Genomic DNA, 18,012 nt, shown 5'->3' with positions numbered 1-18,012 from the left:
GTCGATGTCCATGTCAGCAGTAACAGTATCAGTATTACTATTAGTATTAGTATTAGTAGTAGTTTGTTCATGTTGGCAGTAGTAGGTGGGTGTGAGGGGGAGGGTGTGGGTTATGATGGATCGTCCTTGCGTCCGCGTGTCCACGGGTAGGTTCATAGGCTGCCACTCAACGATTTAAATGGCTGCATCTCCACTATTGAAAGTAGACGCTTGCGCTCAACAATTGGATTTTTTTACACTCAACGACTTTTAAACGGTACCACTCAGCTAGTTTCATTGTTTACAATGAACGATTTAAATTGCTGTCACTCGCCTTTGTTTTTGTTTTTTTGACGCTGGGGTTTGGAAATTTGAAACGTTTCTTCTGAACGTGTTAAAACGCTCAAACTCGACTATTTTAAATAGACGCTGCCGATGGACAATTGGAATCATAGCCAAGCTAGACATCGAAGTGTGAACATCCTCGTCATGCTGAAGAAAATTTTGAAGAATGCTGCAAATAAGTGTCCTGGCCGTGGCCGTGGACGATGACGCAAGGATGATCCATTATACCGACGTCTTTCAGCCTATGAGTAACTTAAAAGTAACGTCTGTCGACGTGTGGCAACGATCGCGTAACGTGCCAACAACACGTTAATCATAGGTAGGAAATAAGCTTCGGGTACTCTAAACACTACCTTGGCGTGTCTCAACTTATGATTAACTTACAAGTAGCATGTGTTGACGTCTGTCAACGATCGCAGACCGTGCCTACAACTTGTGGCCAGCGTAGCGGAACGTGCGAGTCATACGCCGGCATACGTCGTGAAATTTCAAGCATGAAAAACTTTGAGGACAACCGAAAAGTACAACGTTTAAAGCCAACGTACAACGACGTATGGCAACATACTACGACGTATGCCAGCGTGCTCTCAATGTTATCAAAACTTACCCATAACGTATTCAACGTGTGCCAGCGTTTTAGAAAAAAAATTCAAAAATCGGCATACGTTGGCTAAAACGTCAAGGTGTGACCGGGCCTTTAGCGGACATGCCTACAATGTTTGGGAAGTCTTGGCGGTCCATAGTACCACTTGCATTTTGCACAATGCGTATTTTTGTCATTCCTCGTGTACGGTCTGTCGTCTGCTACCAGCTATGTTGTACTGCTATCCAGTGCATGTGCACGGGTATCGCTAGTATTGAATTGAATTTTATGGACCTTGCTTGGGAAAATAGTACCATGGTTAAAAGCCAATGTCCCATTTCAATCTTTCACACTGCATTTAACCAAAGTAATTAAGTTTAAAACAAGAAAGAGCAGAGATTGCAAACCCTCACTAGGACTTGTTTTGTGTGGTGTTTGTGTAGTTTTATGTGGTGTATTTTCTGTGGTGTTTGCATTTGTGTCCTGAACAAGCAAAAAGCAAAGATGAAGTCATCAGGAGGAACCTGGATAGGATTCAGGTTTCAGCTGCTACTCCTCGAGCCTCAAACCGATGCAGGTGCAGCCAAGTGAGCCTTATTCAAAAATAATATAACATAAAATAACTAAAATAAAAAATAACCCAGATTCAAAAAATTTTTTTTTTTAATTCTTCCTTGCAGACCAAGCATCCAATCAGGTTGGAATTTAACATATTTTCCCCATCACTACTAGATCATAATTGTGAAGTTTCATGGCAATCGATGAGGCAAGTTCAAGAGAGAATTTTTTAAAGGTTGTTCAATCCAATATGGCTGCCATACCATGTGATGGATCAATTAATTATTCATGAACACCCTGGTATCTCCAAGGCTGAGGGAACATGTGTGTGAAGTTTCTCCTTGATCTGTCCAGCCGTTCTGCAGAAGATTTTTAAAGGTTTCAGGATAAATCCAACATGGCTACCAAACCATGTAATGTGACCTATGAAGTTAGAGGATGGAAACTTTTTTTTTTTTTTTTTTACTCACGGATAGGTGGTCATAACTGAAAAGTTTCGCCTCAATCTGTTCAGCCGTTTCAGAGAAGACTTTTGAAGGATGGCCATCTGGTGGAGGACACCTCAGCACTACTGCAATCTGATCCAGGAAGTTACCCCATGCTTTTCCTCCCATCAAAGAAAAGGGGTCCCGAAGGCTTTGCCCCAATTCAATCACCCAATGAGCTGCCCTGCGAAGGGCAGCTGCGCAGGAGGTAATCCCATGGAGTGGGTTTTCAGTTTTCTTTGCATTTTGTAAATGTTTTGCGGAATGAAGTGTTTTACAGTGGCCGGAGTGTAAATCGTACCACCAACCTCCTCGAAAAAGGCAACCCAACTGCAGGACGACATCCGCAGACACAGTTGGGCACCAGATATGGATGCCCATTCGCTCACAAGGAGCTTTTCTGCCCTTTGACAGGTTTTGTTGACAAAACAGAGCACAGGGTGAAGAGAGAGGCACAGGCAGGCAGAACGAACATAGGCAGGCAGGACGACCTCTTCAGAGAAAGCTCTCCTCTTTTACCTCAGCACACTTTCTCTTGAGACCTCGACAGTCCTCTCTTCCAATTCTCCTCAGACCAGCTCCTTTTCCTTTGTCGTCTTTCCCTCGGACTCTCAACCATCTCACCAACTGCCATTTTTCTCCCGACGTACTTGCCTCAGACTCTCCAACTCTCACCAAGTCCCAAGATCGTCTTCTCTCCACCAACTGCCGATTTGGCTCCTCCCTCTCCTTCCTCTTTGGCAATGCTCTGCCTCTTTTGGAGGTGTATACAACTCCACCCCCCCCCCCCAGCGATCCATTGCTCTGCCCCTCAAGAAGTGTTCACAGCTCTGCCCCCCACCAAGTCTCGCAGGCACCTCCCCCAGTGGAGGTTTACAGAGAGGTTTTACACACAATTTCCTGAACCATAATCGCTAACTACTTATTACCAATCACCACCCTCTGTGTGGCACAAATGCAAGCAAGACAATCCTGAAACTGACATTTCCCCACTTATACATGCATCCAGATGAAGATCAACTCCCACATGGACCATGCCACTTTATACATTCCTATCTGCTCTATGGTGATATCTAATATCTAATATATATATATATATATATATATATATATATATATATATATATATATATATATATATATATATATATATATATATATATATATATATATATATATATATATATGTTGTTCATCTTTCGGCTGCTCCCGTTTGGGGTCGCCACAGCGGATCATCCGTTATGATCCGCATACTGATTTGGCATAGGTTTTACGCCGGATGCCCTTCCTGACGCAACCCTGGTCGCCTCTTACGACACAGGGATAAGGATTGGGTTTCGCCATGGTTCCGGGCTGCCCTACACCCTCTCATAGCGTGACCCAGCGCAGAGCTCCCGCCCTCAAGCGATCCTCCAACCCAAGCCTCTGAGTAGACGGATTACAGGCGCACGCCACTACGCCTGGTCATATGTATATATATGTATATATATATATATATATATATATATATATATGTATATATATATATAGTGGTACCTCTACTTACGAATGTCTCTACATACGAATGTTTCAGGTTACGAAGCGCCTGAACGGGAAAATATTGCCTCTAGTTACGAAGGCGTTTCAGGATACGAAGTCAAAAATACAGTACAGTACGCGCTGCTTTTCGCTGCTCCCAGAGTTTCCCGAACGTAAACAAACTTGTAGCTGCTCTGCCATTGGCTATCGCCTAAAATCTGCCTGGCAACCCTTTGCGTATGCGTGTATCCCAGCATGCTCTTCGTGTCCCCGTCCCGCTCTGTAAATATAGTTATACTGTATACAGTCTATGGTCCCGCTACGAAGTGCTCGGACAGTGTTACAGTACAGTACGCGTGTGGATTACAGTAACTTTTATTCACAATGGACCCCAAGAAAGCAATGAAGAAAAGTGGAGAAGGAGAAAAGAAGAAGGAGAGTTTTTCTGTCCATACAAACAAAGCAAGAGATAATAGAAAGGTATGAAAAGGGGATGCGTTTGATTGATCTTGCAAAATAATAGGCCGTAATATATCTACGATCGGCACGATAATAAAACAAAAGGAAGCCCTAAAAGCTACGGCTCCTTCCAAAGGCCTCTCTGTTATTTCCAAGAGGAGGTCGGCAATGAACGATGAGATGGAGAGGTTGTTACTCGTGTGGATAAAGGAGAAAGAGATCGCTGGTGACACAGTGACAGAGGCCATAATTTGCGCAAAGGCAACCGCCATCTTCACTGACCTCGTGAAGGAGGATACAGGCGAGGGAAATTCGGCGCAAGGACTACACCAGGAGTTTAAGGCATCGCGTGGGTGGTTCGAGAAGTTTAAAAGGAGGACTGGACTTCACTCTGTTCGTCGCCATGGCGAAATTATTTCGCTGGGAAAGGGCATGGGTCTTGAGGTGGATGACGAGGACATCAACGAGCTGATTCAAGAGCACAACGAGGAGCTTTCGACGAAGGAGCTGCAGGAATTGGAGGTGATGCAACACACCGCGGTGCAGGAGGAGTTCAAAGAGGACGAGGAGGAGGAGGAGGAGGAGGCAGCCATTATTCCATCAGCCCAAATCAAAGACATTTTAGGAAAATTCCATGAAGTCTCGGAATTTGTTGAAAAGAATCACCCGGAAAAAGTGTTCACAAGTCGGGCTATCGCGCACTATGACGATGTCTGCCTCGCGCATTTCCGACGGATTGTTAAAAGCCGGCAAATGCAGACGTCATTGGATCAATTCTTCACGAAACGCGAGGCAAAAAACACTGCTGATAAGGACCAGTAAACAAAGAGGCCAAAAAGTAACGAGAATAGCAGTTAAAAGGTAAATGAATATTTTTATTATTTCCTTTATTCTTTGTTTTTTACATTATGTGCCTCTCGTTTTATGTTTATTGTGCGGTAATCTAATTTTAACATGTATTTGTTTCATGTTCTGATGCATTTTTATGATTTATTAAAAAAAATGTCCGAATTTTGCGGGGCTTGGAACGGATTAGCGCATTTACATTCAAAAGGCGTCTCTACTTACGAAGGTTTCAGGTTACGAAACTACTCCCAGAATGAATTAAATTCGTAAGTAGAGGTACTACTGTGTGTATATATATATATATATATATATATATATATATATATATATATATATATATATATATATATACATATATATATACATATATATATATATACATATACATACAGTAGACTAGGCGTAAGTAGTCACCATCGGGACTGAGAAAAAAGTGACGACTTAGACATGTGACGACTTACGCGTATGCGAACATTCATGATGGCTGTGGGGTGAAGGATGAAGTCGCGCGTGGCCTGGACACGTACGTCTGAGAGGGCGCAACAATCTCTAAGCCGGCTATTGTACCAAAAGGGAAACACAATCCTCGGGGCATAGGTGGGGGTTCATTGGTTAGTTGGAAAGTGATCAAGCAAAGATGGAATTCATGAATCACTTTATCAAAAGTAAAGATAATGAACAACTGTAAGACAACTCGTTTACCATCAGTGATGGTATATGACCATCGACAAATGTGGAATGAATGGCTGTTAGAATTCATTTATTGGAATGAATGTAGAATGAGTTTTCATATGGAATGAAAACTCATATACCATCGACAAATGTGGAATGAATGGCTGTTAGAATTCATTCATTGGAATGAATGTAGAATGAGTTTTCATATGGAATGAAAACTCGTATACCATCGACAAATTACATGACACACAGTCATCGTGATGACTACCACTTAATACCTATGTGAAAGTGAGTGTGGTGATGTACAAAACAAGCCAATATAAAACCATGATGGGACTTCAACACTAAGCTCGATCGATCCTTTACTCCTTCGCCAGAGACTGCATTGTGCAGCCTGTATACCTCTTCAGATGCATGTGGGACGGCGCGCTGACTGAGCTGAACGCAGCGCAGTTATAAATAGCCCGCGTATCACGATTCCATGAAATCGGGCTTCTCACGAGGCAGCAGTTCCGTGTGACGAGTTAGGCGTGGTAATTTACTTGAGTTTCCATTACACGGGAACGGACAACATCTGACAACTTAGACGAAGTGACGACTTAGAGACTTTATTCAAAGTCTGTAAGTCGATTTAACATTGGATAAATTCGGGACTTTTTGACGCTGCCGACTTTGGCGAAGTGATGAGTTACACGCTGCCGACTTACGCCTAGTCCACTGTTTATTATATATATATATATATATATATATATATATATATATATATATATATATATATATATATATATATATATATATATATATATATATATATATATATATATATATATATACAGTGCCGAGAGAAAGTGCACATCCCCTTTCAATATTTTCTCTTTTTGTTGCCTTCGAGGCTGGAATTAAATTGCATTAAAACAGACTTTTTACACCTTCATTTACACATTGTAACCCACAACTTTCAAGTGAAAAACATATTCTACAAATTTCAGAAAATTAATTAAAAATACAAAACTAGAATATCTTGATTGGATATGTGCCCACCCCCTTAAAATAGCAATTGTAAATGAACTCGGGTATAACACATGACCTTCAAAATCACACACCAAGTTAATTTGCCTCCACCTGTGTTAAATTGCAGCGATTCTGATTATTACCTCCACCACTGAAGGTGAAGGAGGATATGTTTTCACCCCTTACTGTCTGTTTGTTACTTACGAAATCTAAAGATTTCGTAAGTATATTGATGACTTCCGTCGTGTGTGTGTGTGTGTGTGTGTGTGTGTGTGTGTGTGTGTGTGTGTGTGTGTGTGTGTGTGTGTGTGTGTGTGTGTGTGTGTGTGTGTGTGTGTGTGTGTGTGTGTGTGTGTGTGTGTGTGTGTGTGTGTGTGTGTGTGTGTGTGTGTGTGTAGGCACGATAACTCGAGAACGGAATATGCTACCAATGTCAAATTACACCACGTGATTCAGGAGGGTGATGGCTAGTGCTGATTAGATTTTGGTCAAAATCGGTCAAAGGTCAAGGTCACAGTGAGGTCAAACATTCGATTTTTGATGGTTTGGTACAGAATCATCGTAGAAACTTCTGGTTTGCGTCGCGACCTTCTTCGAGACAGCTTTTATTAGACAAGGTCAGAGGTCAAGTTGACGATTTTGTAAGTATCAGTCTATGATTGCTTGTTTGTCTGTGTGCAGGATATCTCAAAAAGTTGTGAATGGATTCAGATGAAATTTTGTGGACACGTTGGGCGTGTGACAAGGACGAACTGATTAGATTTTGGTGAAGACCCGGATCCGACTACTGGAATTTTAAAAGTGATTTTTCACCATTGACAGATCAGGCCGAAAATGATATCAGCACGATATCTTAAAAAGTTGGGAACGGATTCGCATGAAACTTGGTGGACATGTTGGGTGAGTGACAAGGGAGACTTGATTCAATTTTGGTGAAGATCAAAATCCAGATCTGGATATGAGAATTCTTTATTTTTTAAAGTGATTCTTCACCATTGAGAGATGGGGCCAGAAACTTTATAGTACTGTATTGCATGATATTTTAAAATGTATTGGGCCCGATATGTTCTTGGGAATCAGGCATTGCATGGCGGAGGTATGCGCTCTACCTAGTGCCCTTCTAGTTTCAGAATAAAATCAGCTGCTCCTGTTGGTTTCCTCTGCTGTGTGGTGCATTTTACAGCAAAGACAACCACGAGTACCAAGGAGCTTTCAAAAGACCTCCAGGATAAAGTTGTGGCAAAACACATATCAGGGGCTGGGTATAAAAATATTTCAAAGACCTTGAATATCCCTTTGAGCATAGTCAAGACAATCATTAAGAAGTGGAAGGCATATGGTACCACAAAGACCCTTGCCTAGATCAGGCCATCCCTCCAAACTGGATTACCAAACAAGGAGGAGACTGATCATAGAGGCCAATGGCAACTTAGCAAAAGCAATATGCCTTTATGGAAAAGAGTGGTCACTGTGTACATGTGACAACAATATCCCAAGTACTCCACAAGTCTGGCCTGTACGGTGGAGTGGCAAGAAGGAAGCCATTACTCAAAAAATCCCACCTTGAGTCCCGTTTGAGGTGTACAAAAAAACCACTCCGGAGATTCTGAAGCCATATAGCAAAAGTTTTGTGGTGTGAGGAAACCAAGATGGAACTTTTTGGCCGAAATGCAAAATGTTACCTTTGGCACAAACCCAACACAGCGCATTACTCAAAGAACACCTTCCCCCTGTGAAGCATGGTGGTGGCAGCACAATGTAATGGGGATGGTTCTCATTCGCAGAGGCAGGATGGAAGGGAAGATGGAAGGAGCAAAATACAGAAAAATCCCAGAGGAAAGCTTGCTGCCCTCTGCAAGACAGCTGAAATTGGGATGGAAGTTCACCTTTCAGCATGACAACGACCCGAAGCACACAGCCAAAGCTACACTGGAGTGGCTAAGGAACAACAAGATATATGTCCTTGAGTGGCCCAGTCAGGGCCCAGACTTAAATCCAATCAAAAATCTGTGGCAGAACTTAAAGATTGCTGTCCATCATCGCTTCCCATGCAACTTGACAGCTTGAACAGTTTTGTCCAGAAGAATGGGAAAATATTGCCCAATCAAGGTGTGCAAAGTTGGTGGAGACCGATCCCAACAGAATCACAGCTGTAATTGCTGTTATAGGTGCTTCCACCAAGTATTAACTCAGGGAGGGGGTGGACACTTATACAACCAAGATATTCCAGTTTTGTATTTTTAATTAATTTTCTGAAATTTGTACAATTTGTTTTTCACTTGGAAGTTGTGGGTTATGACGTGTAAACAAAGGTGGAAAGTTTCTGATTTAATGAAATTTAATTCCAGGCTTGAAGGCAACAAAAGGTGAAAATTTTGAAAGGGGGTCTAGACTTTCTATAGGCACTGTATACAAACATATACACATGTACATATATACATAAATCTGGCTTCTGTCTGGCCACTCTCCCAAAAAGCAGAGATTTGTGAAGTGCTGCAGAGACTGTTGACCTTCCGGCAGGTTCTCCCATCTCAGCCAAGGAATTCTGTCGTTCTGTCAGAGTGGTCATTGGGTTCTTGGTCACCTCCTTGACTGGTCCTTCAAGCCCAGTTGCTTAGTTTGGTCAGACGGCCAGCTCGAGGAAGAGTCTGAGTAGTTCCATTTTGTTTCCATTTCCTAATGATGGAGCTCACTGTGGTCTTGTGAATTTTCAACACTCGAGAAATTGTTTCCTTCACTTCCCCAGATTTATACTTCTTCACAATTCTATCCCGGAGTTAGACTGACAGTTCCTTGGACTTTTTTCTTTTTTTTTGTATACAATATCGATGCTGACATAAGAGCTAACACACAGAACGTATAACAAAGGAAACAGTAAACAAGACGGGCAGGAGAGGGAAGCACAAAACAGTGGGGAACAGAAACATTAGGTTTCTCTATACATTAGGCTTTTTATTATATATATATATATATATATATATATAAATAAAAAAGCCTGGTGTTGGCGCAGTGGTTAGGGCAGCGGCTTGGGATCCAAAAGGTCCTGAGTTCAAGCCCCGTTGGGCCACTGAATTAATACACCAGGGGGTTGACTCAGCCTGTCATTCTTCCGAGGTCGGCGAAATGAGTACCAGTGTACTGGGCCGGTGTATACCCCGGTTAAAATAGGTGTACCATATCCCTGTGTCGTAAGAGGCGACCAACAAGGTGGCGTCAGGAAGGGCATCCGGCGTAAAACATGTGCCAAATCACGATGCGGATCAGACGGATGATCCGCTGTGGCGACCCCGAACGGGAGCAGCCGAAAGAAGACGAAGAAATATATATATATATATATATATATATATATATATATATATATATATATATATATATATATATATATATATATATATATATATATATATTTTACCCAGAACCAAGCTCACTTGTAACCAGTTGAGACAGATGCAAAAAAATTTTTACAACGAACCAGAATGGATATTCTCATGTTTGGTGAGGTGGTCTTGTCGAAGAAACCGCTTTGAGCAATGTCTGCAGCTGTATTTACGCTCCACTTGGTGAACTCGCATGTGTAGCCTGTGGCACAATAAAGTGTGCACAGGAATGAGCATGGATAACTCGACAAACAGAAAGTTGTTACTGTACATACACTATCATTTCTTCACAAAAAAAAACAGATTTTATAATTTGTTACAGTTTTAAGAAGGCATTGATTTCATCTTCAACAAGGGATTAAATAATTCTGCAATTAATGGCATCCACAGCTTCAATCTGATGCATCGAACTCTTGAAGTGATACTGTCATGGCCAAAAATATTGGCACCCTTCAACTTATTTTGAAATAACTCACAATTTTCTCTAAAAATAAGTTGAAATTGACAATAATATTTGGTCTCCATCCATCTATTGGGACCATACTCTGTGCAGAGCGTTGGTGCTGCCGAAGCAGTCTCCTTGGCTATTGGGTACAATCCTGGACGGGTCGCCACTCCGACACAGGATACCAGCAAGCTGGCACTCATTTTGCCGACCTCAGAAGGATGACAGGCAGAATCAACCCCAACTGGTATTAATTCAACTGCAGAATGGGATTTGAACTCAGCATCCTCGGATCCCAAGCCCACCACCTTAACTATTAAGCCAACATCAGGCATTTTGTCTCCACAGTTCTTTAATTCACTGTTAATATTACAGAACCTTTGTTTTTAATTCTGAACTTAATTATCCTTTAAAATCACAAAATAAAAAAATAGCATTGACAAAATTATTGACAGCCTCGACTTAATATTTGGTAGCAATGCCTTTGGACAAAAATAACTGCAGTCAAGCACTTCCTATAGATATGAATGAGCTTCCTATTCCTCTCTACTGGCAATTTGGCCCACTTTTTTGTGCAAACTGCTCCAGTTCTCCCAGATTTGAAGGGTGTCTTCTCCCAACTGCTGTTTTCAGATCTCCCCACATAACAGGTGTTCAATGGGATTTAGATCTGGACTCATTTGCTGGCCACTTCAGAACAGTCCATCGTTTTGTGTTGAACCATTCCTGGGTGCTTTTTGAAGTGCGTTTGGGGTCATTGTCCTGCTGCAAGACCCATGACCTTCGACGGAGACCGAGTTTTCTGACACTGGGTTGAACATTGCGCTCCAAAATTCCTTGGGAATCTCCTGATTTCGTGATGCCATGCACACATGCAAGGCACCCAGTGCCAGAGGAAGCACAGCAACCCCAAAACATCACTGAACCTCCTCCATGATTGACTGTCGGGAAGGTGTTCTTTTCTTTGAAGGCTTCATTTTGTTTTCTGTAAACTTAAAGATAATGTGCTTTCCCAAAAAGTTCTAATTTGGTCTCATCTGTCCATAGGACATTCTCCCAGAGGATTTTTGCTTGTTCAGGTGTGTTGTAGCAAACTCCAGTCGGGCTTTCTTACGTCTCTCTCTCTCTCAGCAGTGGGGTCCTCCTGAACCTTTCCTTAGAACCCCCTTTCACTGAGTTGGTGACGGATGGTGCGAATTGAAACTGTCGTACCTCTTGTGTCTGAAGGTAAGCTTGAATCTGTTTGGTAGTTGATCGAGGTGCTTTCTCCACCATTCGAACAATCCTTCGCTGCAATCTTCATTCAAGGTTTCTCTTGTGGCCACATCCAAGGAGGTTGGCTCCAATACCATGGGCCTTAAACTTCCTGATAACATTGTGTACGGTGGACACAGGAACATCAAGGTCTCTGGAGATGGAATTGCAGCCTTGAGATTGTCCATGCTTGGCTACAATCTTGTGTCTGACTTCCTCAGACAATTCTCTGGTTTCCTTTCTTTTCTCCGTGCTCATTGCGGTACACACAGTGACACAAAACAGCAGAATGACTGCTTTCCTCTATTCAAACTGGTTGAATGAGTGATTTTTTATATTGCAGGCACCTGCAACTCACCACAGGTGAGTTCAATTCCAAAGTAAAGGAGAATAACCTGCTTGAAATCTAATTGTTTCTAACAACTTCTAAAAGGTGCCCATAATATTGCCCGGGGCATTTTAGGATTTGTGTGTGGAATAAGCTTAGATTTTGTATTTTTTTCAGCTTTTTTTTGTTTTGTTCCACTGCAAACCAAATAAATACATTTGTAGATACCGAAAGATTTTTTAATTTCAACAATTTTCTGGAAGAAATGGTGCATTCTTTGAAAAAAGTGCAAGGGTACCAATATGTTTGGCCATGACAGTACATACGACTACGACAATCACCTTAATGACCACAATTATTCCCATCTTCTTGCTGGGTCGGCTGGGGAACATTTTTGGTCTAAGTCTTTCACAAACCGGCTGGCAAGGCCTGACGTTTGGCGTTCGATGGCAGGAATTTGGTATTTTTCCAGGATACTGGCAATAATGTGCCGACACCGCAAAAGTGACTGTGGGAACTTTAAAAGTGCACTTACCTCTGCACCAAAACCACAGTGATACCTGAGAGGGTGCTTAAAGTTTGACCTGGACCATTATCTTATGTTTCTAATTTATAACTAAGCTTTAAGAACATGAAAAATACCATATTTGTGATAATTTTCAAGGTATTCTCCAGCTTTGTCCCAAAGGGGTGAAAGCTTAAGTAATCCTTCTGTCAACTTATTTAGGACATATACATCAATTTAATGAGCAGGTGCACAGGACCCGAATGGTCAATTTCATTTAAAAATAAAAATTGCAACCATGTCCGAAGGAAGCGGTTCAGTTTGGCATTTTTAATATGAAATAGGTAAAAATCCGAGAAACAAATGAAACCCGTTAGAATTACCCTTTGGAACCTTTTACAATTTTTAGCAGCGTCTCGCTTAGTGAACGCTGCTCATCGAGAGCTCGGTGTTCTTCTTCTTCTTGTGAAGACAAAACCTTACTCTCTAGGACTCGGCTCTTGTATATACAAGATCCGGATCTCCTTAAATACTGAGCACATGTACACATCCTCACATTGACGGTGCCTTTTGAGAACGTCTACCATGAACTCTTAAATATATTCGGACATTTGCTTTAAAGTTTCGAAAAGTTCACGTTACTATTTAAAGATTATTCCATTTATCGTCTTGTAATTTTGGAAATACATTATTTATTTCGTAAATACACGATATATCGTAAATACGTAAATACATTATGACGCGTTTCGCTATTGGCTTAATCAAGGCACGTGACGAAATATCGGAAGTAGTTGTTTTTTTAAAAAAAAATTAAATTTTATATATATATATTTTTTTAGCCGACAAAACCTTTAGGACGCTGCTCGTGGACACATTTGTCCTTGTTTTTTGTATACCTTGTCAAGGCTGGTATGAGAGCTAACACACAACGCACAGCAAGGGGGCATGAGACAAGAGGGGTGTGGGAAGGACAAAACTGTGGGGAACAGAGACATTAGGAGATCTGTAGAAAGGAGAGGGATGGGGCAGAGAACATGGGGTATACAAGATGGACATTACAGGGACATTCAGGAAGGAAAGCAGGGATTTTGAAGGAGGAGGGTTTGAGGTGGATTAACGGGGGTAGAAAAGATCGAAGATTTGGATGGGGGACGAGAAGAGGTAGTGGTGAACAGCTGTTTTGAAAGCCTGGAGGGAATAATGGGATTAAACAGAGTAAGGGAATTTAGTCCAAAGGCAGGATAAAAGAGGATTGAAAGAGTGAAGGTGAGCAGTGATTCGTGATTTGGGTAGTTTTACCAGAAGGGGGTTGTTGGCGGACCTTGAGCACCCTGCTGAAATATGGTGGGGACAAATCGCAGACAGAGCAGGGGGGGTGAGACTGGAGAGGTGACAGTAGAAGATGGAAAGACCACCGACCTGCCTGCGGTGAAAAAGTGAGAGGCCCAAAGGCTCGGCCTCATCGTGGGAGATACCAATGATCCGAAATGCCTTGGTTTCCACTGCGTGAAGTCGAGAAAGGTGAAAGGCAGGAGCACCAGCCCAGAGGAGAGAGCAGTACTCCATCAGGCTGCGGACAAAAGCTTTGTAAGTGGTCAGGAGCTAAGGTGAGCTGAGGAAGATCTTTGCATGACGGAGGATTCCCAGTCGGCGACTGGCTTTGGAGGCCAGGTTGGAAATGTGGCTTTCCCAGGAAAGATCATGGCAGACAGTGAGACCCAGAAGCTGGAAAGAAAGGACTTCTTCCAGAGGATTGTTGAGAAAGTGGATGGGGGGTTCCAAACGGTCCTTTCGGAGAGACATTGTGAGAGTGTGAGGTTTGTCAGGATTGAAAGACATGTTCCACATGTTGGACCAGTTTGTGATTTTATGTACATCTGCAAAGCAAAGAAGCTGCTGATTGCCGGTCTGAGGGATGACAGATGGTTCGGCAGAGGGTGGAGTCATCAGCAAAGAGATAAAGAGGATTTTCCAGAGAGTCTGAGAGATCATTGATGAAAACCAGAAAAAGAACTGGGCTCAGAACGCTACCTTGAGGAACTCCAGCCTGGACAGGAAGAGGGGATGAAAGAACTCCACTTGGGGCCACACAGTGACTGTGACAGGAAAGGAAATGTGCGAGCCATGAGTGGAGATGGCCTTGAATACCATAGGAAGAGAGTTTGGTGAGCAGGGCAGGGTGCCAAGAACGTGTCAAAAGCACGCGATATGTCGAGGGATATGGCTCTGATTTCATGTCGGACATTGAGGACCTCCATCCATTGTTGGGAGAGCAGAAGCAGCATATCCAGAGTAGAGTGACCTGGTCTGAAATCAAATTGATGATCGGAAATCAAGCCATTGGAGAAGAGGAAGGATTTAATGCCTGAAGCGATGATGGATTCCATAACCTTGCTGACGATTGGGAGAAGGCTGATTGGTCTGTAGTTGCAGGGATCTGTTTTTGCACCTTTTTGTGCAAGGCAGTAATGTTTGCTGATTTCCAAGCAGATGGCAGATGACCTTGAGCAAATGAGATGGTGAATAGAACAGAGAGAGGGTGAGCAAGAGCAGAAGAGCAGGCTTTGAGGACACGTGGGCTGATGCCGTCTGGACCGGTTGCAGAATCTGAGTCGAGGTTTGACAGCAAGCTCTCCACCTTGTCAGGAGAAAAGGACACGGAGTCCAGGAACAGTTGGGTGTGACTGGGTAAGGTGGGTAGAGAAAGCGATGGGTTTAGGACACAAGATTTTGATGCAAACACTGAGTTTAGGCATCCAGCCTTTTCACGTGCGGTCACAGCAGTGCGGCCATTTGATGTAAGGGAGGGGATGGAGGGGGAACATGCACCAGAAACTGATTTGATTCGATGCCACCAGGATTTGGAGGAGGGAGAGGTTTGAGAGTTCAGACTTGATCTTTGAAAGATGTTGTTTTCTGGCTCTCCTGAGGGTAGATACACACTTGTTCCGAGCTTTATGGAAGGAACTGAGATTACCCTCAGTTGGGTTTGCTTTCCATGAGGCAAAGGCAAGTTTACACTACCCTTTCTAACCCATTACAATTGCACTTTGGAACAAATTGGAATTAAACACAGTGGATTATAAAGGTTCTTCTTCTTCATTTTTGACGGATGGAGGGATGGCTGGATGGACGGACGGACATACCCAAATATTGAAGCAGCTTCACCACATAAAAATAGCATCCCAATGATGCCCTTTTATGAGGATGTCCACAATAGGCAATATTCATAATTCTATGTTGCTAATTGTAAATCTCGACAAGCTTGATGTTTTTGTTGACCAGAATTTTAATCATTCCACCTTCTTTGTTACTTGCAAAATCAAAGATTTAGGGTTAGGTATCTTAGTTAGTCGATTTTGTTATTCTGTCTGTCTGTTTGTCGCCTACAGGTTACAATTTTAAAACGATCTTCACGAAACTTCACCACATGGTAGAGTTTGGCATAAGGAAGAAGCCTTTTGTTTTTGAGGTCAAAAGGTCAACAGAGTCCAAGGGTCAACAACTTAGGTGAGATTTCTAAAATCCTCAATTTTCATGTGATTGGTTTGAAGAGGATTTATATTTCAGGTCAATGAATTCAACCACCAATTATTTTTGAGGTCAACGTAGACCGAAAGGTCAACATAGGCCCAAGGTCAACAACTAAGGTGGTTTTTCTTGAATCCTCAATTTTCATCCGATTGACTTGAAATTTGAAGAGGATTTGCATATCAGGTAGCTGAATTCAACGAGCCAATTATTTTTGAGTTCAACATCGGCCAAAAGGTCAACATAGACCGAATTTCTAAAATTGTTAATTTTCATCCCATTCACTTGAAATTTGAAGAGGAGTTGCATATTTGGTCTTTGAATTCAACCACCAATTATTTTTGAGGTCAAAGTTGTTTTTTGGATTTTGCAAGTATCGTGCTTTGCATGACATCTTCTGCTTGTTACCTCATTCACAGGCATCTTGATTTTTAGCACATGCTTTGGCGCACGAAATGTGATTTATGGGTAATGGTTTCAAACACCATGAACACAAAGTTCCTGAAACATTGGTGATGTTCTGTGCATACATTACCCTGTCTTTTATAAACAAAGGTCCTGTTAAAATTTGGACCACCCTGATAAATTGCTGATCACACATGAAACGATGGTAAAGGCCTGTGGGTGACATCTATATCTTCATTAAATTCCAGGCAAGAGAAACAACAAACATAATTGAATCTCTATCACATATGTTATAAATCTGTACTATAAGAGGTGTGTGTGTGTGTGTGTGTGTGTGTGTGTGTGTGTGTGTGTGTGTGTGTGTGTGTGTGTGTGTGTGTGTGTGTGTGTGTGTGTGTGTGTGTGTGTGTGTGTCACCATTTTTCTCAGTGATGGCTGAAAGGATCTTCGTAAAACTTTGAGGTTTATCAGTAAGAGCCAGGAAGTGTTTTTGGCCCAAAAAAAGAAAATTAGGGGGATTTTTTTTGGAAAACGCTTTATAGCCTTTGTAGCTAAGTGAAAATAAATATTAAATGATCCCTGACCCCATTCCTTAGTGGGTGTTGGAGAGTGTTTTTAGCACCCCCCAAAAATAGAAGAAAAAAAAAAAAACTAATTCATTTCTTCAAAATGCCAAAAGGGTTAGAACAGCACCGAACAACGTTGGGTACCCACTGGGTACCCCTGCTAGTGCTCAATAAAGGTCAACTTGGGTGAACATACCAGTCATGGAAGCATTTGACATGATTCAGGAGGAAAATACATTGATGCCAAATTGGCCATGAAGAGATAAGCATTACATGGTTGTGGGTAATACGTGACTTTCAAAATGACGTGTGAATGCTAAATGAGGCCATGTTGCATGCACAGTGTGTGTTTACAATGACTCAGTTCTGATTGCCAAGCACTTTTAACTTCCCATTGCTGGCGCAGAATCTGTAATTCAAATTATCTTTAAACAATTTTCAGCATTTTGATGAAAGAGTGGCCATTTCAAGATGGTTAACCAAAGTTGGTTGGGTTCCTCAATTTGAATCAAACTCATGGAAATATCCTGTTAATACAATTATTGACTGGTGGCCAAGGTTATATCTATCACACACACACACACACACACACACACACACACACACACACACACACACACACACACACACACACACACACACACACACACACACACACACACACACACACACACACACACCTCCTATCAGCAATAGATACATAAATGTAGTGTAATTCATCTTGTGGCAGAGATTACATAAAAAAAAGGGATGAAAAAAAATAAAAAAGAAGGCAAGAGACACTTATTTATAATGGCACTTAGAGTGAACACAGCTACAACTCCCACTCCTCTCCTTTGCAAAAATGTGAAGCACTGAGCAGGGAGGTGGACAGGGAAAGAATGATAGATGACCCAGGAGGTTAAAGTTGTACCGGTAGGTGCTGCTGTGCCTGAAACGTTGCCCACACTCACTGCAGAGGTGTGGTTTGTCTCCACTGTGTATGCGAAGGTGCTCAGTTAGCGTTGTCCTGCCATAAAAGCATGGTGGAATTGATATCACAATTAGGTAATTGTGTGTTGATATTATCATGCACAAGCCTAAGTTAATAAGAGTCAGTGTTTAAATGGGTCAACACGGTTTTATTAATTTGCACTCAACGA

The 18,012-nt window shown here is 42.0% G+C and overlaps 2 protein-coding genes across 2 annotated transcripts in view; one reads left to right on the top strand and one right to left on the bottom strand.

Annotated features, from left to right (window-relative positions):
- The window catches only part of LOC147031807 (uncharacterized), a 43,036-nt gene extending 26,490 nt beyond the window's left edge, over window positions 1-16,546 (top strand). Inside the window, exons 3-4 of the mRNA XM_085867773.1 lie at window positions 15,761-15,878; window positions 16,319-16,546. Coding sequence (XP_085723899.1) covers window positions 15,761-15,878; window positions 16,319-16,334 — 134 coding nt within the window. The 3' untranslated portion in view covers window positions 16,335-16,546. The remainder of the gene's footprint in view (window positions 1-15,760; window positions 15,879-16,318) is intronic.
- The window catches only part of LOC147031806 (uncharacterized), a 40,030-nt gene that overhangs the window by 16,217 nt on the left and 5,801 nt on the right, over window positions 1-18,012 (bottom strand). Inside the window, exons 4-5 of the mRNA XM_085867754.1 lie at window positions 17,784-17,879; window positions 9,932-10,038 (exon numbers count right to left, since the gene is read on the bottom strand). Of these exons, the coding sequence (XP_085723880.1) occupies window positions 9,932-10,038; window positions 17,784-17,879 (203 nt within the window). The remainder of the gene's footprint in view (window positions 1-9,931; window positions 10,039-17,783; window positions 17,880-18,012) is intronic.

Source organism: Eptatretus burgeri, chromosome 2, assembly GCF_056783735.1.
Source record: "Eptatretus burgeri isolate ZD-2024b chromosome 2, Ebu_testis_v1, whole genome shotgun sequence".
Taxonomy (NCBI): domain Eukaryota; kingdom Metazoa; phylum Chordata; class Myxini; order Myxiniformes; family Myxinidae; genus Eptatretus; species Eptatretus burgeri.
This window is presented reverse-complemented; position numbering and strand designations above follow the sequence as displayed.